This window comes from Tachypleus tridentatus, chromosome 4 (assembly GCF_004210375.1).
Source record: "Tachypleus tridentatus isolate NWPU-2018 chromosome 4, ASM421037v1, whole genome shotgun sequence".
NCBI classification, from domain to species: domain Eukaryota; kingdom Metazoa; phylum Arthropoda; class Merostomata; order Xiphosura; family Limulidae; genus Tachypleus; species Tachypleus tridentatus.
Genome location: NC_134828.1, coordinates 106,310,137 through 106,335,787, shown reverse-complemented (window position 1 = coordinate 106,335,787; position 25,651 = coordinate 106,310,137). Strand labels below are relative to the sequence as shown.

At 32.5% G+C, this 25,651-nt stretch overlaps 1 protein-coding gene across 1 annotated transcript in view; it reads left to right on the top strand.

The window, feature by feature from the left end:
- The window catches only part of LOC143249841 (cartilage oligomeric matrix protein-like), a 55,619-nt gene extending 36,330 nt beyond the window's left edge, over positions 1–19,289 (top strand). Inside the window, exons 20-25 of the mRNA XM_076500385.1 lie at positions 2,223–2,271; positions 6,152–6,239; positions 7,777–7,960; positions 9,591–9,688; positions 16,189–16,328; positions 17,720–19,289. Of these exons, the coding sequence (XP_076356500.1) occupies positions 2,223–2,271; positions 6,152–6,239; positions 7,777–7,960; positions 9,591–9,688; positions 16,189–16,328; positions 17,720–18,054 (894 nt within the window). The 3' untranslated portion in view covers positions 18,055–19,289. The remainder of the gene's footprint in view (positions 1–2,222; positions 2,272–6,151; positions 6,240–7,776; positions 7,961–9,590; positions 9,689–16,188; positions 16,329–17,719) is intronic.
- The last annotated feature ends 6,362 nt before the right edge of the window (positions 19,290–25,651 follow it).

The window sequence follows — 25,651 nt, the reverse complement described above, 5'->3', positions numbered from 1 at the left end:
GTTTGATATAGAGAAGAAAGGTGATGATTGTGTCTTGAGACAATTCGTCAGACGGACAGAATTATTCAATAGTTTATTTTTAATATACAGGTTATTTAGAGAAACGGAAATATATTGTAAATATAGTTTAAGGACTTTGGAAATCACAGGTTTATATCTCATTCCATCATGTCAAGTTGAAGGAGATACTGTACAACAGTTAATATTCATGTTTTTAATATCTTCTCAGTGAACCTGATGATACAGTGAGTTATTTATTTGTTCTTACCTAAGACAAGTTTGTATTCCTGAGTGTAGGTGCTTGGTTTCTAAAACAACTTAGTATTCTTTTGGTGGTAATTATTTTAAGTAATTTTCTCATTGTAATAATTATATTTATTAATCTATTGTTTCCAAGATTTTGTGGCGACGTATCTGGTTTTTCTATACGTTTCTGAGCATAACATCAACAGGATGTATGGTTGGTCCTTTTTCCGAGCTGTTAATCGGAATATTATGGCTTCCATAATAGTTGTTTTAATTTCTCGGATGATGTGTTATTGGGTAAGATTAGATCCAAAAGAAAGTGACATTATAGATTAGTACATATATTTAAAATTCAGAAAGTTTCATGTGGAAGGCCGAAATTAAGAAGGTACGGGGCCAGATGGACTGACTGCACGGATATAACTGAAAACTAACAAAATATGTAAATGATGGTCAAAATAAGGAGTTATTTTTTTCTCTCCCCTGTACTTTTATGGATATTTTTTTTTCCAGAAATTCTACAACTTTATAACCTTGTTATATGTTACAATAAAACATAAGACAAGACGATTGCATCAGTATGTTATTGAATTAAGCACAAAGCTACGCAATGTCTGTGCTTTGTCCATCACGGGTATCGAAATCCGGATTCTAGCGTTTAAGTCCGGAGACATACCGCTGTGCCACTGGTTTGGCACATCAGCCAGAAAAAAACAAACATAGTTATATAAATCTAATTACGTTAATTGTAAATTATCCGGTAAAATGTAAAAATAAGTTTGCAACATGTTAAGACCCTTCTGAAAACGACTAACTTCATTTGATTTTCTCAATACACCCGTGAAGAATAATAATCATTTCTAAAGTTATATTTTATCAACTGTCAATTTTTCATCAGTTAGGATATAAAAAAAACTCTTGTGGATACGAACAATAAAAGTTCATGTTACTTGAAATTAAAGCATGCATTTTGTCTATATTTTTGATTTTATGAGAAATGTATGGTTTTATTACAGGTATAAACTGGTAAGATATATAAAATTTGTGATAAGTTACCGATATATCGGTAGAATATTTTTTAGAGTTTTCTAGATTTTTTGAAACGTAAGGAAACTGTTTCCTCATTTATTGCTTAATGTTGAATTTTAAAGAATTCCCCCCAGTGAGGAAGAGCTATAAACCGGTTTTGTTCCCCTTGGTGAGTAGAATAAAGTTAGCTCCTTGTGTGCTTAACTTGAAACAAATAAACACATTTTAGAGAAACAACCTCTGAACAGTAACAAGAGGCTGCGGTAATAATAAAGTGTCCATATACACGCATGGTTACTATAATAATGTGTCCATATACACGCATGGTTACTATAATAATGTGTCCATATACACGCATGGTTACTATAATAATGTGTCCATACACACGCTTGGTTACTATAATAATGTGTCAAACTTTACAGCTACAGAACAAGTATATATATATCACGCACTGATGTGGTGGGAGAGGGCGCTCATGTCAAAAACTACCAAGTGTTGCAGCATTAACCCACATTAATAATGTTTACTATAATAAACTAACTTTTGGTAATTTACAGGACTGTTAAAGTATACTAAGTATCTCAGTTTGTGTAGAAGAAGGTAATACCAGGCTATGATAAAGGCAACCAAACAGACACATGAAAACATCTTTTATAAAGAATGAATTGTAATATTTTATTTTGAATAGACTTGTGGTGTGATGAAAAGTTATATGTTATGTGAGGTAATTTACGTGTGTATGTACACATTGAACATCCTCTTGGTTGTCCTATCTGTATTGTATGTTACCGTATATTTAATTGGTTGTCGTATCTGTATTTTATGTCACCATATATTTAATTGGTTGTCGTATCTGTATTGTGAGTTATCGTATAATTAAGTTCTTGTTGGTTGTCGTATGTGTATTGTGGATTACCACTGGATATAGTTTTATTTTTCTCCTGCAGGGGGCCGAGATCGTCCAGACTATGAATAGTGACCCTGGATTGGCAGTGGGTAAGATAAAATTATTTTCAGTTTTTAACACTAAGCTTGATGTGTTGTAGAATGTCATGTATTGATGTTAAAACTTAAAAAAAAAAATCTTTACAGTTACAGAATAAGTATATATATCACGCACTGATGTGGTGGGAGAGGGCGCTCATGTCAAAAACTACCAAGTGTTGCAGCATTAACCCATCCATTCCTACCTTATTTCCTTACATTTTGTGCTCCCATTCCTATATTAAGTGAATTAATGTGTAAGGTTTGTTTCACATATTCAGTATTACTGTTTCTAACCACATCTGTATTCTTACAGTTATGTACATTTCACCAGGACAAAGACTTTTCAAGATAATCAATATAAGAAATTCTCTCATATCATTTCCTGGAAAGGTATAATTTAAATATCACACTGTTTCAAGTACAACCTTCGATGTCAGTAGGTGACACTTGGTTTGATAACAATACAAAGATAAATTATACAACTTATTGTTCTTGTTTTCATTCCAGAACACTCAAGCAGAGGCAATTGACTGCTACGACGTAATTTGTTTGTTTAACACGGAACACTCGTGCCACAAGTACAGAATTGAAAATTTGATTTCAAAAATGATATCATAGTTACAACCTAGATCAAGGGAACTTAATAGTCCACAGTTTTGTATTTAGCTGCGCGAAAAGCAATCGTGCATCGATGCATGTTATGAGGACGGGTTGATATATGTCACAAAGCGTGTTCGTAATACTAAAATATGGCTTTTAATAGTGTATGTTATCTCACTAGTAGTGTTGCAAAATAGTTAGTTTTTACTTGTTATATTCAAGTTATAAGAAGAATTAGCAAAAACGCCAAGATTTGCATTTAGATTTGTAACTGAAGACAGAATAGATCTGTGTCTTGCCAACAACGATTATCAGTCAGCCATATCGACAAACATGTGGCTTTATGAATTTTTCTGTTTTATTCTCAAGTGTTTTGGTTACTTTGCTCTTGCATTGTTTCCAGCTTAACAGTGTGTGTAAAGTGATTACAAAATGTTATTTACATGCTATTTGCAGAGTGTTTGAGATTTTAATTTGCATTGTACATGCAATCCACTTCTAGTATAAGTGTTACCGTATGTATGATAAACTGCTTGAAGTAATAACAAGGCTTACTAACAGTATTTTATAAAATGAATCGTATAGGAGTATGACGTATTCCGTTAGGTTTAGAGTGCTTGAACTTCAATGTTTCAGTTTTCACGCCGTACCCTAACAAGCTTAAAGTTTGAACAGCCAAACATCGTGAGTAATTTTTCTTCATTAGTTTACAAATAAAACCCGAACCGTATAAAAGCATGAGTTGTCTAGGGTAAATATCTTTGTACAATGTGTGTATGGACATTAACAATACCGTTTTGGTTTATTATGGAATCCTGTGACACAACGTAATCAAACTGTTAAAATGTAATAAGCGGCACTTTACACATATGAGAACAAAATAACGTGGGATTTATGTTTTGTTATTTAATGTTAAAATAATTAATTAATAAAAAGACAGTAAAAATGGTTATAATGAAGAAGCTGGGGTACTCGTCCTTTATCCGATATGGAACTGAAAAAAACATGTGATAGATGCTATGATAAATAATACAAAAAACGTTAACTTTCACACAATTTATTTTCAACATGTTATTACAGTATTCGTTATTAGCTCATCAAAAGGTTTGTATAAGTCTTAAGTACTTACTACGTCTTGAAATATGGTATACATTGTGTGATGGTAAGGTGGCTTTGTACGAAGAGGTAGAGCAACAAACAGCGACATTAGGGGTACTTTTTGTTACCCGCTGTCAACAACCAGCTCTTAATGTTCTTTCACACTCTTTCACATTTTTAATTTTTAGACGGTCATTGGCCTCAGTAGTGTCTTACGGGATGAAGTTATAAGGTCATATTTTAAAGTAGGAAGTGAGTATTATTCAAGATAAGGATGTTCATGGCAGCCTTGTTTTTGTTGTTGCAGCATAGCCTCGGTTTACGTTTATGTATTATTGGAACAGTGGCGGCCGTTTTTCATTGCATTCCTCCATTGCACTTTCTGAGATATATAAGCCTCTTTGTGTGCCTTCCCACTCGCCGTGTGTATCTTGTGTTATAAAAATTTAAAAATGCTTTTTGTTGTGTAATTTCGTGGCGCCATCTATCAATGCAGTTAATATTAACGTAGAGTAATATGCAAACTGGTTGGGAGAAAGTCAAAAATTAGATTTCAGGATACCTTCAACGAAAATTGGGAAGTAACATCAGAATTGTTTTAATATTCATAGTTAGTACAACAGAAACTTAGTGGAAGTGCTCGAGTTTAGCAAGTAATGAATATTTTTATGTCCTTCTTCGTTTTACTGACTGCAGACAGTCTTTCAGGCATTGTTGTGACATATTTAATTACAGTGTTCTTTAGGATTTTACTCCAAATGTCTCTAATATACTTCCATAAAGATTCTTTGAAGTAACTTTTGATTCGTCAATTTCTGGTTTGCTCAACAGGGTCCATTGATATCGGGACTCTGTAAGGGCAGTTGTAACATCTGAATAATTCCAACAGTTTCTTTCCAGCTGAGTAATTTCTACGCAGGTTAGATGAGTGTTTGCGGCCATTATCTTGTTGGTAGTAAAACACTTTATAAAGAATATACAAACTTCATGGTGTACCATGACGGTACTTGTGCTGGTTCATGATTCCATCTATTTGGCAAATATCTCCTATTGCCTCAACAGAAGCACACCCTCAAACTATCACACTGCTTTTCTCATGTTTTGTGGTAGGTGCTAAGGATTGAGGTGTATTTCACCTTTATTCCGCCGGAAGTACAACCTACGCTTTGAAGAAAATATTTCAAATTTGGACTCATTCTTTCATAATACTCTTTTTCAATCACGAATAGTTAATTTTTTTTCTACTGTGTAGTAATTTTAAATCTCTTGACAATATTTGGAGATCAAAATAAACGTTTTAATTGTTACATGACCAAATATTCCACTCTCATCGAATACTGTAGATGTGGACACTTTTCTGTCATTTGGTATATGGATGTTTATCTTATACTTGAGATCAGTGGCAGGCTTCCTCTGTCTTTAAGGCTCCATAAACAAAAATGCTTAACATCAGTATCATTGAATTTAGGTGTTCTGCTTCTTCCTTTACTATTTTCAAATTCAGTCTCAGTATCTAAGGTATAAATAACAGGGTAGAGCAATTTATCGGAAAGTCTAATCAGTATGACGTAAAACTTTTATGGGAACTCTCTACCATACTGACAATTCTATACGCGTTTTTGACCGTGACATAAGAACTATTGTATACATACAATGTTGAACACTTTCCTATCAAGGTTTATTTGTGGAATGATACTATACTGATTTATCCTGGCATAGTATCATATGATAGTTCCTTGCTAGCTTTTTTTTTGTATAGTTGAGACACTGCACGAGGTACCACAACAGTTATTCCAGGTCCTATTTTTGATCACTATGTTCATTTACACAGAATCTTTATGGTATACCCTTGGTACAAATGTGGGAACTCTAAAGAATGGTAAGTCTCTCAACCTGGCTGATTCAATTGTCAATATGGATCAGCGAAGCATTACGAGAGTGTTGAAATATATATTATTCTATCCTAATACTTTTGCACTGTATTGTACGTCATAGATAATAAATACTAAATAAGAGCATTAATGGGGGTTTGAGTAGGTTGTGAGACCCCCTTTAAAACAACATTTTTTACAAAGTTGTTTTGGGTGAGGTTGGTTCAGTGATTAAGATAAATAACAAATAGACTGAGACACAGATTTTTGTGCATTATATACGGATTACTAGTTTACTGATATTATAATGAAATTTTCAGGATTTCAGGCTTTTGGAGGAGTGGATTTTGAGGGAACTTTCTTTGTGGATACTGAAATTGATAATGATTATGTTGGTTTTATTTTCAGGTAAGGAATTTACTGAACGTTGATAAAAACGCACAAAAACGGTTAATGCTTCTTGGAATAAATATATTCTCAGACTGTGTTATTTAGCTACAAATATTACGTGTTTTTTATACAGGTGGTTAAATTTTTCGTGGAGTGTGAGGAACAAACCTCCCTCAAGAAACGTAAAGAATTTAAAGTTCTGTGATTAATGACATCATTGTCCAGTCAATTCGTTCTCACTTCTTATATTATTATTATTTTTAAATTTATGAACTGATAATTGAAAATATTTTAATTATGTTTAACGGTTCGTAAGTTTGATTTTTTTTTGAACCAGTCAGTTATTTCCAGTTCTTGGTCAAATTACGTAAAGAAAATCTTAGGTTATAACATGATATAAAATATTGTTTAGGGATAACAATGGACCTATTGCTCCAGCTATGCGGTTCAGTGTTCTTAACTAAACAAAAAATATTAAATAAAAACAACCCTTAAAGCCAGCTCTTATCTTTCGTATAATTATCATGATTTCTCCACAAATTCGGTAAATTTATTGCTTCAGTAACATCCGAAGGCAAACTGTCCCGAAGGTCAGCCACCCTGTTAAATAAATGAACTGTCTCAGCTGAGCATGACCTCTACCTAGACAAACTTTATATCTGGGTTGTATCATTCTCACCACTAAGTATGAATAAAAATGATGCAGCAACATGATTAATCTTAAACACTTCAATCATATTCCTTCTAACTCTTCTTTTTTTAAAAGAAAATAACAAGTCAGATTTCAGCCTCTCTTTGCATGACAACCATTCCATCCCAGGTGACCTTCTTCTGAACCTTTTCCAACAATCAAGTCCCCTTCCTAAGATAAGAAGCCTAAGACTGAATAGGTCATTCAAAATGTGAACTAACCAGCGACCTATACAATTACATTTTAATTCCCTTAGATTTGTATTAAAAATATCTGAAGATGAAACAAAAAAATTCTTATTTACTCTATCAATGGCAACAGTGCACTGCTTAGATGGTCTAAGGGATGATTAACCACTGTACCAAGATCCCTTTTTTATAACAGAGTTAAGGTTATTCTCGTCCAAGTTATAGTTATAATTACAATTATTATGATCCACTCGTATTAACTTGCATTTATTATAAATACCTCCTGTCTGATGTTTATCAGTCTAACTCACTAAATGATCTAAATCCTCTTGTAAAGGGACAACATCCTCCTCACAATCAGCAACATGGAAGACCTTAATATCATCAACTAATTTAGGTAATTTTATGACCATTTGTCTTATGTGTTATTGATATTAGTCAAAAAGAGCAAAGGTCCTAAGACTGAGTCTTCAGGTAGCCTATTTGTGACATTAATCCAGTTTTACTGAACTCCATTTATAACAACTTTCTGATTTTGTTTTTCCATCCAGCCACTCTTATCTCCAGTTAGCTATTTTATAGGACCTAGCGTACAGTTTTTTTTTCATTATTTGGAAGGATATTTCATTACAAGCTCTACCAAAATTTCAAAATATGAACATTTTATTTGAATTAGTTACCAAGACAACGCTCGTTTCTACACAGTAATGTGGAAGAAAGACCTGCAAACTTATTGGCAGCCCACACCTTTTCGAGCCGTTGCAGAACCCGGTATCCAATTAAAATTAGTGAAGTCTAGTACAGGACCAGGTGAGATGATGCGAAACTCCTTATGGCACACTGGTGACACAAGAAATGAGGTAATCTTACACTAGTGAAGTTGTTATATAGCTTCTGGAATACTGAGTAGTGGTAGCAGAATTATAAGTACACTTAAATTTTAAATTTATTTTTCTTACGTTTAAAGGTACGTTAGAATTGTTTTCATGCTAGGATTATCACTCCTTGGAATTATTATAAAACAATTATTACAAATTAGCTTCTAGTCATAACTTCGTTTAATTATCATAAGTTATTGTGTGAACGCCTTTGCTGACGAAGCGTAATTATAATGAATTATTTTTGTCATATAGGCTTAGTGTTTTGTCTCATTACATTTCTTCAGTTCCTTACGGTTCTTCAGATAAGGAGGCTGTCTAATGGTATTTTAATCACTCCATATCCATCATATTCATTGTTGACGATGCATTTCGCTCAATACTAGAACTCATCTGGCCAGTTTAGTTACAACAAACATAGTACTGGTCAAACCATTTGTAAAAGCCAATTGTTAGAGTAATAACAACAACAAAAAGAAAACAATATTATTGCGTATTATTAGTTGTAAATAAATAGTAAAAACTATACGCTTGTTAAAGATGCTAACAACACAATAACTGAATAACAATTTAAACGTTACTTGTATTTAATTCAGGTTGCTAGGTAAGATTTGCATCTAGGGTTTTATTTAATTTAACTTTTCAAATGATCAATACATCAGTCAGAGGAGTTTCAGGCTGTACCAGTCACTAAATTCCTCAAAGATTAATAGTTTTACATAACAAATAAATCTGTTAACGAAAATATGATAACAACAAAAACTGCCTCTTCTCTCCAAAACCAAGTTTTAAAAATTCAGTCAGGAACATATCTATATCTTTGTGTATTTTCATATGATCAGTAAGTACCATACATACAACTCACTATTTAGACAAAATCAGGCGCAGACAGTGTTATAGAACAAGATGAAGTTTGTAGTTTATTATTTATTTGAAGAATGACAACTGATATTCGAACCTGAGATTTTTACTACCCGAACAAACACTTTACCCAACTAAGATACCACGTGTTGATCATCCCTTCATCCTCTTTGTGTACAAACACTCTACCCAACTAAGATACCACGTGTTGAACATCCCTTCATTTTCTTTGTGTACAAACACTTTACCCAACTAAGATACCACGTGTTGAACATCCCATCATCCTCTTTGTGTACAAACACTTTACCCAACTAAGATACCACGTGTTGAACATCCCTTCATCCTCTTTGTGTTTCCCAACTAAGACACCACGTGTTGAACATCCCTTCATCCTCTTTGTGTTTATTTCTTCAGTTTTTTTTCTTTGAATGAACTTTTCAGGACCATTAAAGTAATCCTCTGGACTTACAATGTCCAGAATCTATTTACACAAATTTTGATAACAAAACTCTGATTTATTTAAAGTTTCTTTTACTCACGCAGATGATTACGTATTTGTAACTTGTTTGAATCTTATACCAAACATTTAAGTAAGATGTGTAATTATGACAACCAAGAAATGACAAAGGAATTTAACAAGATGTAAAAATAAGGTACAAGGAAGGTAACAAGTAAAGATGTAAAAAAAACATATATTAATGTTCACTTGAAATTCGAGAAGTACAATGAATAATGTATTTTTATATTTCAGGTTCGTCTACTCTGGAAAGACCCTAGAAATGTTGGCTGGAGGGAAAAAACGGCTTATAGATGGCTATTGCTTCACAGACCCAAAATTGGATTAATCAGGTTAGATTACAATTCTAATTTTATACATTCTGATCTGCTGTAGAAGGCTATTGCTCACTCTATTGAAACTGATTTCCATAGTACCACGTATCCTGTTGAAACAATTGGTGGCTATTGGTCTATTGACTGGAGCTTAGAGTATTCGGACCGGCATAGCTAGGTGGATTAAAGCGTTCGACTCGTAACCTTAGGGTCGCGGGTTCTAATCCCTGTCGCACCAAAGATATTCGCCCTTTAAGTTGTGGGGTGTTTTATTGTGACGGTCAATCCAACTATTCGTTGGTAAAAGAATAGCCCAAGAATTGATGGAGTTATGACTATATGCCTTCCTCTAGTCTTACACTGTTGAATTATTGATGGCTAGCGCAGATATCCCTTGAGTAGCTTTGCGCAAAATTCAAAAACAAACAAACAAACAATTCAGAGTATTTAGAAGTTGGGTCCTATACAACATATTAATGTTGATTATTTATTCTGTTGAAACAATATACAGGTATTGGTCTATTCACTGGGGCTCAGATTATTTAGAAGTTGGGTCCTATACAACATATTAATGTTGATTAGTTATTCTGTTGAAATAATATATAGGTATTGGTCTATTCACTGGGGCTCAGATTTTATATGCAAAACGGCTCATTTGGGTTGAGAAAATATTTTACGTAGAAGAGCGAACAACGTTTTGACCTTCCTAGGTCATCGTCAGGTTCACAAAGAAAGAGGTAACTGACCGGAAGCTGACCACATGTTTGAAAGGGGTTGTGTAACTGAGTGTCGGAATGTAGAGGGCAGTATTAGATATTTGAATATATAATTTTATTTATTTTATTATATTAATATAGGTATAAAAGTGTTCCTTTATATTGGTTTATTTTGGGTTAAGTTGTTGTATAAGTAAGGCTTCTTTAATTTTGCGTTTGTTTATGTTTGTTTCTTTATTTAGTATTTGAGTGTTTTCTATGGTTATGTTGTGTTTATTTGACTTGCAGTGTTCGAAAACGTGTGAAGGTGACTTTTTATGTTCTTTAAATCTGGTTTCCATTTTTCTACTTGTTTCATTATTGGTCGTAATGGACAATCTGGTTTATGAATCGTTTAATTACAATCTTGGTAAATACATAGCATGGGCATTCTCCAAATATGTAACATCAGCCAGCTCATTCATCAAAAACTCTTTTAATTTCAAGTCTAATCTAAATCAACTTAATCATAAAGCCTTAATGGCCAGTTTCGATGTTATATCCCTCTTTACAGAAGTTCCAACCACTGAAGCCTGCAAGATAGCCTTAGAACTCTATATCCGAGACCCTAACTATATACAAACAAATGGCCTAAGCATGGGCAACCCAGTATCACCAGTTCTAGCCAATATTTTTATGACACAAGTTGAAACACAAGCAATTAACACATCATTACATCCACCACTATACTGGTACAGATATGTAGATGACACGGTTGCGGGATTCAAATCTACAGAACAGATACTTAATTTTTCAATCACATTAACTCTATACATCCCAACATTAACTTCATATGTGAACATGGAGAAAACAATCAAATATCATTTCTTAACCTCAAAATTACAAGAACCGACACACAATTCAAAACAGAAGTCCACCGAAAAATCACCCATACTGGACTATACATTCCTTGGGACTCAGCACATGAAACAAAACAAAAACTCAACATACTAAGAAACCAAATAAACACAGCCATAAAACTATGCTCACCAGATAAAATTAACGATGAATTAGACAAAATAAAACAATACTTCATCAACATCACTAAGTTTCTCCACAAACCGTAGAAAATCTTATACGCACACACCTAGACAGAAAGCAAAATAAACCAACTAAAGTAAATATATCTCACGAATCAAAAAATCACGAAACCATATACTGCTGTATACCATATATTCCTTACATCAGCAAACAAATAACCAACATTTGGCAAAAACTAGTAACAAAATATGACATTCCAGTTAATACCAAATTTATTCAAAAACCAGGCACAAAACTAAGGTCTATACTATGTAAAAACTACACTGACAAACACCACGCCAACATTATCTATAAAATACGATGTGATAACTGCCACGACTTCTATATTGAGAAACAAGTAGAAAATGGAAACCAGATTCAAAGAACATAAAAGTCAGCTTCACACGTTTTCGAACACTGCAAGTCAAATAAACATAACATAACCATAGAAAACACTCAAATACTAAATAAAGAAACAAACATAAACAAACGTAAAATTAAAGAAGCCTTACTTATACAACAACTTAAACCCAAAATAAACCAGTATAAAGGAACGCCTTTATACCTATATTAATATAATAAAATAAATAAAATTATATATTCAAATATCTAATACCGCCCTCTACATTCCGACACTCAGTTACACAACCGCTTTCAAACATGTGGTCAGCTTCCGGTCAGTTACCTCTTTCTTTGTGAACCTGACGATGACCGAAGAAGGTCGAAACGTTGTTCGCTCTTCTACGTAAAATATTTTCTCAACCTAAACGAGCCGTTTTTGCATATAAATTTCTCAACAAGTTGGTTTCTCGACATCACTGGGGCTCAAATTATTTAAAAGTTGGGTCCTATATAACATATTAATGTTGATTATTTATTCTGTTGAAACAATATACAGGTATTGATCTATTCACTGGGGCTCAGATTATTTAGACGTTTTGTCTTTAATACTGTTAATTATTTCACATACTTTGGGTTGCTTACTCTATCAAACTATCATTCTGAATAGTCAAAATTAGCCAACAATAAAATAATGAAGTTTTTATGTTTTAGCTTAGACCAGCTAGTTTAGTTATCTTTTAATACTCATCATAACCAAGTCATGTATTTCGTATGTGTTAAACGTTAATTAAGACCCTATAGGTAACGTAGACTAAAGAACCAGGCCAGAGATGCCAAAGTTCAGACGTAGCAACTCCTAGTGTAGAAATGCTTAACTAAATAATGATATCGACTCTAATAGTTTTATAAAATGTCTGTAGTTGAAAGTGCGGTTCATACTCAGAAACATATCAAAGCTCAAACCTTGGACTTTACCATTCGCAGCCCGGCAAGTTGACTATAAAGTACTCCTAACCTGACCAAATTAAAATTATTTGTTTAATTTCGTAATCGGTTTTCGTAATCGGCATTTATAGCTGAAAATATGGTATTTGTTTATATTAATAGAACCACGAAAATGCAGGTATTCTGGTGTGAAAACTGCATTCTGCCGAGCTGAATTAATAAGGTAACAGTTTGAAATATACGTTACTGGTTCTTGCTTTTGTACTTTACTTAAGCACTAATGAGGCATCTAGTATTGCATACAAAGCTTACGTCTCTTACTATCTCATGCAGTTTAATGGTGTATAGAACGTTACTATTTTAAAAATAATATCCTTATTGAACTTTAAATAGAATGAATCTTTAATTGTGTCACTAATGTTAAAATGCAACAAATAGTTGATTATTGGTTTATGAAAACAAACGAAATGAGACTGAAGGTAAAACACGAATGAACTGTCGAATAAAACTTTATATGTGATGTTAAATACACGGTGAGTTCTTAATAACTAATTTTATAAATAAACTGTGTGAAAGTTAAGATTTCTTTTTATTTATCATAGCATCTGTTCAATAATTATTCAGTTCATAACTCGAATGAAGAATGGGTGCCTCAGTTTGTTTTATACGTAATGCTAAACGCTAAAATCCAGTGTTCGATTCCTTATTTTGGACAGAGCGAAAATAGCACAATTTGTACCTCTGTGCTTTGACAACAACAAAATAATTTCGATATGATAATTAGAAATGTTGTGTGACTCTGATACTGAAAACAAGAGAGAAATTTAAGAACCCAATTCACGGAAAACAAAATAAGATATTCAGTTAGATTAAAAGTTTGACGTAAAGGGATGTATTGTCTAAGCTGTGTTAAGGTAATAATGAAGAACACTAAAAAACACTAAATGACATATTTATATTTTTCTAGGGCTTCTCTCTTATACCAACCTCTGTATGAATAAAATAAACTTCTGATTCATACAATATGAAAGTAATAAACAAAATTAATCCAATAGTTTGAAGTTTCACCTAATCACTGAAAAACTGGTAAAATAAGAGAAACGGTTGGTTAATTAAAACTTAGTTTTGACAGTTCTTATAAAACTTAGTTTTGACAGTTCTTGTGAAGGAAGTTAAACTTTATTTGTTTTTTAAAGTAAAAAAATAAATTATCCAAATTACACTCTCGCTATCTGTAATTTTGATAGTAAATAGGCTCCCCAATGGCAAAAAAGTATGTCTGCAGACTCATATTACTACAAACCGGGTTTCGATACCTTTTGTAGGGAAAGAACAGATGGACCATTGTGTAGCTTCATGCTTCATTCCAAACATTATACGTGAATTCAATGAAGATTTATTAAAATTCATAATTAGAATTATTTTCAGATAAAAACTAAATCACTGACCCGACTTAAATATATTTTCTCCTTACAAGGTTTTTCCTTCACTTATATATGTGTAGGCGTAAGAAATACATAATTTATATTTTTGTATATAAATTCAGTTTAACAAAAGTGTTGTGATCTATAGAGTACCAAACCGAAACGATTTAACCAATTCACATATATCAAAGTCAAGAACTAGATAACGACTGTATTTCAATACGTAACATATCGAGCTTCACTCACTAATTATTTATTTTTAATCTTACTGAGATTTATAAACAATCTAATTTACATTCTACCCCGTGGTACAGCGGCATGTCTGCGAACTTACAACATTAGAAACATGATGGAGGGTAGACCACACAGGTTGCCCTTCGAGTACTTTATACTTAATTTCAAACGAACAAACTAATTTACACACCGGATTTAAACATATTGTTACATAAAACAACAGTACAATTTATATATATTCTACACTTGATACATTCCAGATTTAAACATATTGTTACATAAAACAACAGTACAATTTATATATATTCTACACTTGATACATTCCGGATTTAAACATATTGTTACATAAAACAACAGTACAATTTATATATATTCTACACTTGATACATTCCGGATTTAAACATATTGTTACATAAAACAACAGTACAATTTATATATATTCTACACTTGATACATTCCGGATTTAAACATATTGTTACATAAAACAACAGTACAATTTATATATATTCTACACTTGATACATTCCAGATTTAAACATATTGTTACATAAAACAACAGTACAATTTATATATATTCTACACTTGATACATTCCGGATTTAAACATATTGTTACATAAAACAACAGTACAATTTATATATATTCTACACTTGATACATTCCGGATTTAAACATATTGTTACATAAAACAACAGTACAATTTATATATATTCTACACTTGATACATTCCAGATTTAAACATATTGTTACATAAAACAACAGTACAATTTATATATATTCTACACTTGATACATTCCAGATTTAAACATATTGTTACATAAAACAACAGTACAATTTATATATATTCTACACTTGATACATACCGGATTTAAACATATTGTTACATAAAACAACAGTACAATTTATATATATTCTATACTTGATACATTCCAGAGTTAAACATATTGTTACATAAAACAACAGTACAATTTATATATATTCTACACTTGATACATTCCAGAGTTAAACATATTGTTACATAAAACAACAGTACAATTTATATATATTCTACACTTGATACATTCCAGATTTAAACATATTGTTACATAAAACAACAGTACAATTTATATATATTCTACACTTGATACATTCCAGATTTAAACATATTGTTACATAAAACAACAGTACAATTTATATATATTCTACACTTGATACATACCGGATTTAAACATATTGTTACATAAAACAACAGTACAATTTATATATATTCTATACTTGATACATTCCAGAGTTAAACATATTGTTACATAAAACAAAACAACAGTACAATTTATATATATTCTACACTTGATACATTCCAGAGTTAAACATATTGTTACATAAAACAAGAGTACAATTTATATATATTCTACACTTGATACATTCCGGATTTAAACATATTGTTACATAAAACAACAGTACAATTTATATATATTCTACACTTGATACATTCCAGAGTTAAACATATTGTTACATAAAACAACAGTACAATTTATATATATTCTACACTTGATACATTCCAGAGTTAAACATATTGTTACATAAAACAACAGTACAATTTATATATATTCTACACTTGATACATTCCAGATTTAAACATATTGTTATATAAAACAACAGTACAATTTATATATATTCTATACTTGAGTGTTTTTTTGGGGAGTAATTCTGCTGTTGATAATAGTAATCAAAGTCGGTTAGCGTCACAAACTATCCGAAATAGGAACTAATACATTAATCACAATATCTATAGTTTCAAACTACTTACGTTTTTAATTTCCAGGTTGCGTATTTTTGAAGGAGCGAGCATGGTAGCCGATTCAGGAAACGTATTTGACAATACTCTTAAAGGTGGACGTCTCGGAGTATTTTGTTTCTCGCAGGAAGCTCTTATTTGGTCGGATCTAGTTTACAGATGTAATGGTAAGTTATAGGATTTGTTTGATCACTGAGTTTCACGCAAAGCTAGTTGGAAGTAGCTGCCCATAGCGACCAGAACTTGTCATTATAAGAAAACTAAAACGTTGTTGAACGTGATTATTTGTTTGAAACTGTCGTCTAGCTTATTGTATGCTTTTTATAAATGTGATCGAAATGTGTTTTAAAACCTTAAATCTTTAGTGGGATTGCACGTGTAGATATTTTTTCAAACAAGTCTTTTTGTGTATTTTAATATATCTCTTGAAATACTTATATTAGATTTCACACCAAGGATGGTATGATTTGGTTTGTTTTGAATTTCACCTGCTATCTGCGCTAGCCGTTTTTAATATAGCAGTGAAAACAAGAGGGAAGGCAGCTAGTCACCACCACCCACCACCAACTCTTGGGCTACTCTTTTACTAACGAATTGTAGGATTGAGCTTAACATTATAACGCCCCCACGGATGAAAGGGCGAGCATATTTAGTGTGACGGGGATTCAAATCCGCGACCCTAAAATCACGAGTCGAGCCCTCTAACCACTTGGCCATGAAGCAACAAATCGGGATGTCCTGTGTAATTATAACTCACCAATAGCTAAAAGAGTAGACATGTGAGATGGTAGTACTGATAGATCTTGTTCGGAATCTCAAATAATTAGCCTTCTATCAGACTTATGACATATCTTTTAGAAACATGCTGGAAATGGTTTTAAAACCTCATATCTTTAGTCTGACTGTGTATGTGAACACATTTTTGAAATACTTGTTTTACGTATATTAGTAAACTTCTGAAGATATTAGATTTCACACGAAGGGTGGTACAAGGAAATATGCTTAACGAATGGACAAGAAGCATTGGGGTGGGCGTTGCCTGCCAGAGACACACCCACACAATCATTTTCGCTCACACGTGTTGAAATAAAAACGATTATTTCTTGAAGTTTAATTAAAAAAACACAAAACTTTCAAACACCCAAATACTCAAAAGCGTCCACCATGGGGCGCTATCGACCAGGCTAAAAAGAACAAAAATATTTAGTCGCGCATACTATAAAAAAGTCAAGAAGGTGTGATTTGCACTTGAAATACATTTATAATCAAATAATTTAATTTTTATTCACCCCATCCTTAACTTAAATATCTTATAGTTACTCACTAAACCCACGGATGTTATAAATACGAGAACAATGATATAAATGTATCATTTTTAATGCGAATCTTGAAACTGCTAAAGTTTCCTATAAATGTAACATAAAGCGTTTCGATTAGTAACAAAAACTGATGCGTTAATAAAATTGTATTTTCAGTTAATAAGAATATATTCCATTTAATGTGTTTTAATGTTCTAATTATACAACTTAACTACAGAATTCAATACGGACTGTTTCAGAGGCTGTGCCTTCTTCCGTATATTACGAATTACCTCCCCATTTGCAAGTCGAAGTAGAAATTGACACTACAAAACCATCAGAAATAATCCAAGTTGGACGTAGAATTGGTGACGTTCCGATCCACGTCGGAGAGGAACAAGGTCGTGACACACAAGATACTAGAAACGAAGATAGACGCCACGGTGAAGCTAGGACCGAAGACGAACAGAGACGTCGACTTGAAGAAAGAAGACGAGAAGAGCTCAGACGAGAAGAAGAACACAGACGTCGACTTGAAGAAAGAAGACGGGAACAATACAGGCGCTACCTGGAATCATCTAGAAACCAAGGGTAGCGAGCAGCGTCACAGATAGAAAGCTGTTTGAAAGGAAGAGAGAAATACTGTTTGTAGTAAAGAAATAATCCTTCGTTGTTTTTATTGAACAAACTAATGTAATAGTGTTTTATATTTGTAATTTGAATCCATTAGTAACTTACTTTACAAGAACTTACAATCTAACCAAACCTTTATAATTCCACAACTTCGATGCTTCGATGTAATTTAAAATCCTTTCGCCTCTGGTAGGTTAAAGTGCGCATGTCACGACGTTTTGGAGCGTTACTTTCAAAATTTTAATAAATCACATTTCTACTACTTGTGTCACTGACACTGGCATTAAAACACAGTTTATAATTTAAGTTTTGATATTATATGTGTTTTAATTTAAAAGGAAACGTAAAGAAACAAATTGTTAAGTATCGATTCTTGTGTGTCACATTACACATCCAGCAGTCTTAATACTCAGTATGTATTTTATTACGCTCACCATACAACATACACAAGTAGTTAATGAATTAGAGACTCGAACGTGAGATATTGACAAGATAAATGTAGAATAAAAACTTCTCACCACTATGATTTGTCGATATGGCAACATTTTTCGCGAATCTACTAGTGTCTCCGCCCCTAGACCAATCTTTTAAAATATTTTATCTAGCACCATCTACTACTAATTAATTCTTGTTTATAACCAATAGAAAGAAGAGTTCTCGTCTGTGTAATTTTTGACAGTTGTTTATAAGTAGCTTGAAGGATAAAGTAATCATTTTGCCCATATTATTCCGTAGAAGTGCGAAGAACAAGTCGTTTCTCTGAATACGAATGGGATATTTTTCAACCCACATATACTTTAATTAGAGACCCTACTAAATTACAGTGGTTTTGAGGATACTAATATAGTAATTTAATAATTTTTGGATTTTCAAAATGTTATTGTTTGACGCCTGCAAAAATTATCTCTACACCTTGCACTCGCAAGACTAAACGGAACCTACAGAGAGGCCCAGCACGTTCGACGCACGAGCGCAACATCTCGTGACACTGTTTCGTACTCGAAATCAATGTTTTTTAATGTATTTCTCATTTACTTTCTAGTTTTAAGAAATATAACTAAAATTTAAGCATGTATAAGTAAGAAGTAATATGAATATGTAACGTACAGTAGCTGAGTTGCCACTGTAAATTTCAGTATACTTGTATTATAGTTACGTTTGTATTTTGTAGGCCAATACATAATTATGTCTGCATAATTTGTGTCATTCTAATTGTCTAAACTGAGATAAATTGAAACCAAGTTATACCACGTTCGAAACTTGACAACTTTAAAATAAGTTTATTTATAACATTTAGAAAAATAAAACATTTTACAAATATTTCGTATAATATGATGGACAAATGTTTATAGATGACTAACAAACAACAATGCATATACAACTTGTATGAATAAAAAAGAAATACACAAAGTTGTATACAGAAAAAAAACTGTATGAACGAATGAAAATGTATAGATGTGTATGTTATTACGGACAGAATGTCTTCTTCATCAGATGAGACACTCACTTTCTTCATTGATTTGTTTTTTCTCATCAGCTCTTTTATTTTGGTCTTCAATTTTTTGGATTACATTTCCGGAAGAAAAACCATTAAATGTATATTATATGTATCCTCTGTTAAGTATTATTACACATTTATATTGTGTATTTATATAATCTATGGGTGTGATATGTATTACACATTTCGGAAGAAATACACCATGTGTTAAAATACACAGACAACTACGCTGGATTTTGATCAACAAGTATATACAGAAATTACTAAACAGATATTCTGTATATACATTAGAAATGATGGTAACTTACTTTGAAGTAACTGCCCAAGAATGCGTTTTACAAACTCCAATAACTAGTTGAAAGAAGGCTTGTTAAAGAGTCTTTACTTCAAAGAGTTTTTTAAACCAAGAATGAAAACAAAACTAAATGGTTGTAGTAGATGGTGGTTGAACTTCAGTTTCTATTGGTTGGCAAATAAATGTGGTGAAAGGGAATAGTAAATCCAATAAGAGTGTGCTCGAATAATACCTCCATACACATATGATGTGAAATTCCACAGATATCAAATAGATGACCACAAGGACAGAAGCACATACGATGTAATTGGAACCAACAATGTTTACTATACTAACCCAAATCTAAACTGTATAATAAATGTTTTCATACATTATAATTGCAATTTTATTACCCTGAGAAACTGCTTTTAGAAATGTTGTAGAAAGCAAAATTCAGTCAGTCCGATATTGTATTCTCTGAACAAGAATGTGTATGACACTTTACTGTTTTGCTTGCACGTTCTCTTGTTGTTCTCGAGAATATCGTATTATGGCTGTGCGTAAACACTTAGCTGTAAATGAAGCTCTAAAATAATAAAAGATAGTAAAGAGGGTAAAGATAAACTAAATGAAACAGAACTGAGATATAGAGGAAAGTTTAGATTTTGATTTAATGGGAAAAACTGAAACGTGATTAAATGTAGATGATTTTGATGGTAGAAATGATTTGAAATATATAATTATAAATGTTTAATAGGGGGAGAGTAGTAAACTAGGGGGATGAGTGACTCTGTACTTAAACTGTGAGTTACATCCTGTTGAAGTTGAGAATATTAAGGATAATAGCAAGGACATTGAATCCATATGGACTTCTGTTACCGTATATCATGGGCAAAAGCTTTTAGTAGGAATTTATTACAGACCATCAGATGAAACCGATAAAATTAATGGACAACTTTACAGCGAGATTAAGATGTCAGCTGTTAATGAAGTCATAATTATGGGTCATTTTAATTTCAGACATATTAACTGGAAAATGCTAACGTTAAATCATGAGAGAGAAAGGTTTCTGGAAACTTTTTAATATGGATTTCTGGATTTCTCACTAAATGGCCAAGGAACCTACTAGAAATAATGCTATTTTAGATTTATTATTAACTTTTACTGTAGAAATGTTTGAGAGGGTGGAAATGTGGAACACTCAGGTACAAGTTATCATTAGGTTTGATGTTTTGCTGTATATAGAAATCAGGGATAACAAATTTTGAAGGGATTCAATATGAACTGTTTGTCGTGAAATGGACAGCTGAGTTATTTGGAACAAATGTGGACGGTATTTAAATAGAAACTTTTCAATATTCTAAACAAATATATTCCTTACAAAAAGAAAAGGGTAGCAGTAAAAACAAACCAGCTTGGTTCACAACGAGAGGTATAAGAGATGAAAATATCACAAATTGAAGAATTTTAAACTGACTGGTGTTATTCTAATATTATAGAAGATTAAGAAAGTTAAGGATTTTGTAAAGTACATTAGGAATAAACTAAATGTTGTGATGGGGTAAGAACCCTTTGAGTGTTGACAATGAAAGACTTGGATCTGATGATTATGAAACAGCTAGGACATTAAATTGTGTTTCTCCTTCAGTTTTACTAACGAAGACTCAAGCAGTATTCCTCATCTTGAACAGTTGATAGATGGAATGTGGATTGAGCGGTAGTAGAACAGACGTGTACATAGACATACAAATAGACGTATGATACACGCATATAAAATGTAATGTGTATGACACGTTAATTATCTGTTTGATTTGTTTTACGATTTTAGCCCATAGCTACATAGAATTTTAAGCTGATTGAATAAGGAAAGGCAGCTATTCTAAAGTCTCCACTGCTAACAAATCGAGTCAGTAATTTTCCTGAAGTTAATAAATTACATGGATGCTTTTCGGATATTTGAAAATTTTTGGTACTGTAATGAACTTTTCTATAGATATGGATTTATAATTGTTGAATTTAGCACGTGCCTAAAGTAAAAACGTATTTAATAGTAGTTAGTGTATCCATCACACACGTACGACTCTTTTTGCATCCAACCATTTTTTCTTACTTATTGAAACTCTTCCTTCCTGATGATGATGGCCAATCTGGACCACAGCTTATAAAATTCGGAACAAGGGACATGTTAGTGGTGATTATATCCCCTCCATCCTTTTCATTTTTGTTATTGATTATTTATTTTTGACGTTAGTTAACGATAACTACTTACATAGATGGCGCTACGTCCTTCTAGGAAAAGCTTCATTAAATTTTCGGTAATGCAATACCGACAGCATAGAAAGGGGGACAAACAAACGGCTTATGTATCTGGGAGGGCGGAATCTGATGAACTAAATGGCCACCACTATTGTAATAATACATACACTCAGTTGAAGTTTCTACTTCTACAGCCACAATAAGGGTGATATTGTAATAATATATACAATCTGTTGAAGTTTCTGTTTCTACAACCACAGTAAGGGTGATATTGTAATGTACTGTACGCAATAAAATATACAATATAGAAAATTAAAATATATAAAAGTGTGAAATAAACATGTAATTACACCGGGAAACAGTCATGCCAGTCATGTACACGAAACCAGAAGAAGCATTTCAAGTTTCTGAACATAAAATAATATACAAGATATGGAAATTAAAACAAAGGTAATTTACTTTGTATCAGAGACTCAAATCAACAAAAATTTTATACAAAACGGATAATTACATAAAAAGAAAAATCGTCAATGACTTGACTTGTAATGTTAAGGATATTACGAAAACTGTTCTGATTTTACATGTGACAAATTACATGTCCATGCTAATGAATATATGTATACGTGTCAGAATTGTATGTTGTCAAATATTCGAAATATGATAATCATAAGAATGTAATTCAGTGTTCAATTTGGAAAGACAAAAACGCTGTAGGCTATATTTTTGTCTCGCTTAAATGTGTGTCAAAATTAGCGTACGAAAAACTTTATCAGAATTTTCCAGTAAGACAATGATGAAAGGCCTAACAAATGAGAGGTAAGAGAGAAGGTGACTAGCCATCTTGATCTACCAGAGACGTTGCTTCTCTGATCAAATAGTTGTATTTTATTATCACTATTCTAGTACATCGACGCTCTGCACAACATGAATGTCAGGGACACATTGATTAGTACTGATCATGTAAGTGAACATTAACATGGCAGGGACTCATTGATTAGCACTGATCATGTAAGTGAACATTAACATGGCAGGGACACTGATCTGATGTAAGTGAACATTAACATGGCAGGGACACATTGATTAGTACTGATCATGTAAGTGAACATTAACATGATAAAGTCTGTGATGGTAAGAAACCTACCTTATTAAATTACAGCTCCTCTATTTAACACATTAATAGCAACACGTTATGTGATACTGTTTTCTGCGGATTTTGAGCACCACTTTGCTAAGCACTTCATCATATAACAGTGTTTCACAATACCAGTATCAGAATGAACATCTGTTGTACTTTTTAATGTGATTGTAAATCGAAGACTTAAAATTGTAATTCCCTTCACACGTAATAATGTTGCTTAGAAAAAAAATTATTGTAATATACTAAGAAATTGGATAAGTTACATTAGTTCAATTACATAAAATCTGACTTTAGTGTGTGATTTGTAAATAAATTAAAAAATTGACTGAATAAATGATCTGATATAAAACCAATACATGAAACAAATGGAAAAAATCTAGAAATCACTTTACTTAATGTTCTTTACGTTTCAAATCTTTCCTTTTATCTCTCTAAGATTAGAACTTCGACTACCTGTAAATTTATTGTAACATAAAACCATAGCCGAAAGCTGTACTTATGTTTTACATGTTAGATAGTAACCAGGTTTGTACCTTCACTCTGATACTTTCATATTCTTCCAAATTCCACAAGAACAAAAGTATTGATGGATCTGAGATTTTGCTGATGATAGTTATATATCAACGTACATGATAGACAGACAAGGCTGTAGACTCATTGGTGAGTTGAGTAACTTTCAAGGAAGTAAGGTTTTCATTAAAAAACTCGTGTAATAAGTAAATGGTCATTGAAGTAAAAGAAAGTTACTGAAGCCAGAACACAAGCTTTCTCTTAAAAGTATTAGTTTTAAATCCGTTAATCTATATGCAATGTTTTTAATTTATATCATTTGTTTTCTTTAGCTCAGCAGTATGTCTGCGGACTTGCAACGCTAGAAACTGGATTTCGATACCCGTGGTGCACAGATAGCACATTATGTAGCTTTGTGATTAATTCAAAACAAGATAATTTTCTTTAAATTGTTTATATCTAAATGCAAATTATCATTCACAGTACAACCCTGTGATGACAATACTTTAGAGACAATAAAACACCATGATGATTTCATTATCAACGTTGTTCGAAATAACAAAACCGTAAATAATAAATTTAATGAATTTTGAAAATCGTGACATTGGAAAACCATACTCTTTTAACTCAGAATGAAACAAAAAGATCGTCTATTGTCACATTAGGACTCACGGTAATCTATTACAATCCTTCTCAACATTCTATAGTGATTTTGTACTTTATAATAACAGGTTGTTAAGATATTCGACTAGCAGTCTAAAGGTCGCGGGTTCGAATCCCGCTACACCAAACATGCTCGTCATTTTAGCCGTGGGGGCGTAATAATGTGATGGTCAATCCCACTATTCGTAGCCTAAGAGCTAAAGGTGGGTGGCGATGACTAGCTGCCATCTCTTTAGTTATACACTGTAAAATTAGAGACAGCTGGCGCAGATAGCCCTCGTGCAGCTTTGCGCGAAATTCAAACCAAACTTAACGTTATAGTAAATTGGTCTCGAATATGGTAACCAATAAATCACATGACGAAACCAGCAGATATGAAGTGATGGAAGGTTCTAACAGTATACAGCAAAATATATTTTAAAGTTACATACTTAAATATTCAATTTTTGGTCTTTAATATATACTGTGGAAGGCTAGTCAAAAATAGTTTAATTTTTGCGTTCACCGGAAGGGTTCTTTAACGTCACGTCATGAACATTAACGCATTTTGTCGGTTTTTCTTGAGAAGATAACAAATGACATTAACAACATAGTCAGTTAGCTTAAAGTAGTTGTAAGAGTAATGAGTTGTTAACTGATTAGTAAACATTCATTCCGATATTCATCAAATGAGTTGAATTTCTTAGCTATAATAAAACTCTGGAAAGTGAATAAAGTAAATCGAATTAATAATTCACATTCTTTAATGAAACATTTTATATCATACTCCAATGTGTCTAAACAATAATTCACATTCTTTAATGGAACATTTTATATCATACTCCAGTGTGTCTAAACAATAACTCACATTCTTTTTTTTAATTTTATTATATATGATTTGAGATTTATAACATAAAAAGAGTTAATTACTTTATATTTATCATTAAAAGTTTGTTTGTTTTGAATTTCGCGCAAAGCTACACGAGTGCTATCTGTGCTAGCCGTCCCTAATTTGGCAATGTAAAATTAGAGGGAAAGCAGCTAGTCTTCACCACCCACCGCCAGCTCTTGGGCTACTGTTTTACCATCGAATAATGGGATTGACCATCGCTTATTAACGCCTACACGCCTGAAAGGGCGAACATTTTTGGTTTTGTGAGGATTCGAACACGCGACCTTCAGATTACCAGTCGAGTGCCTTTATCACCTGGCCATGCCGGGCTAGGACTAGAGGGAAGGCA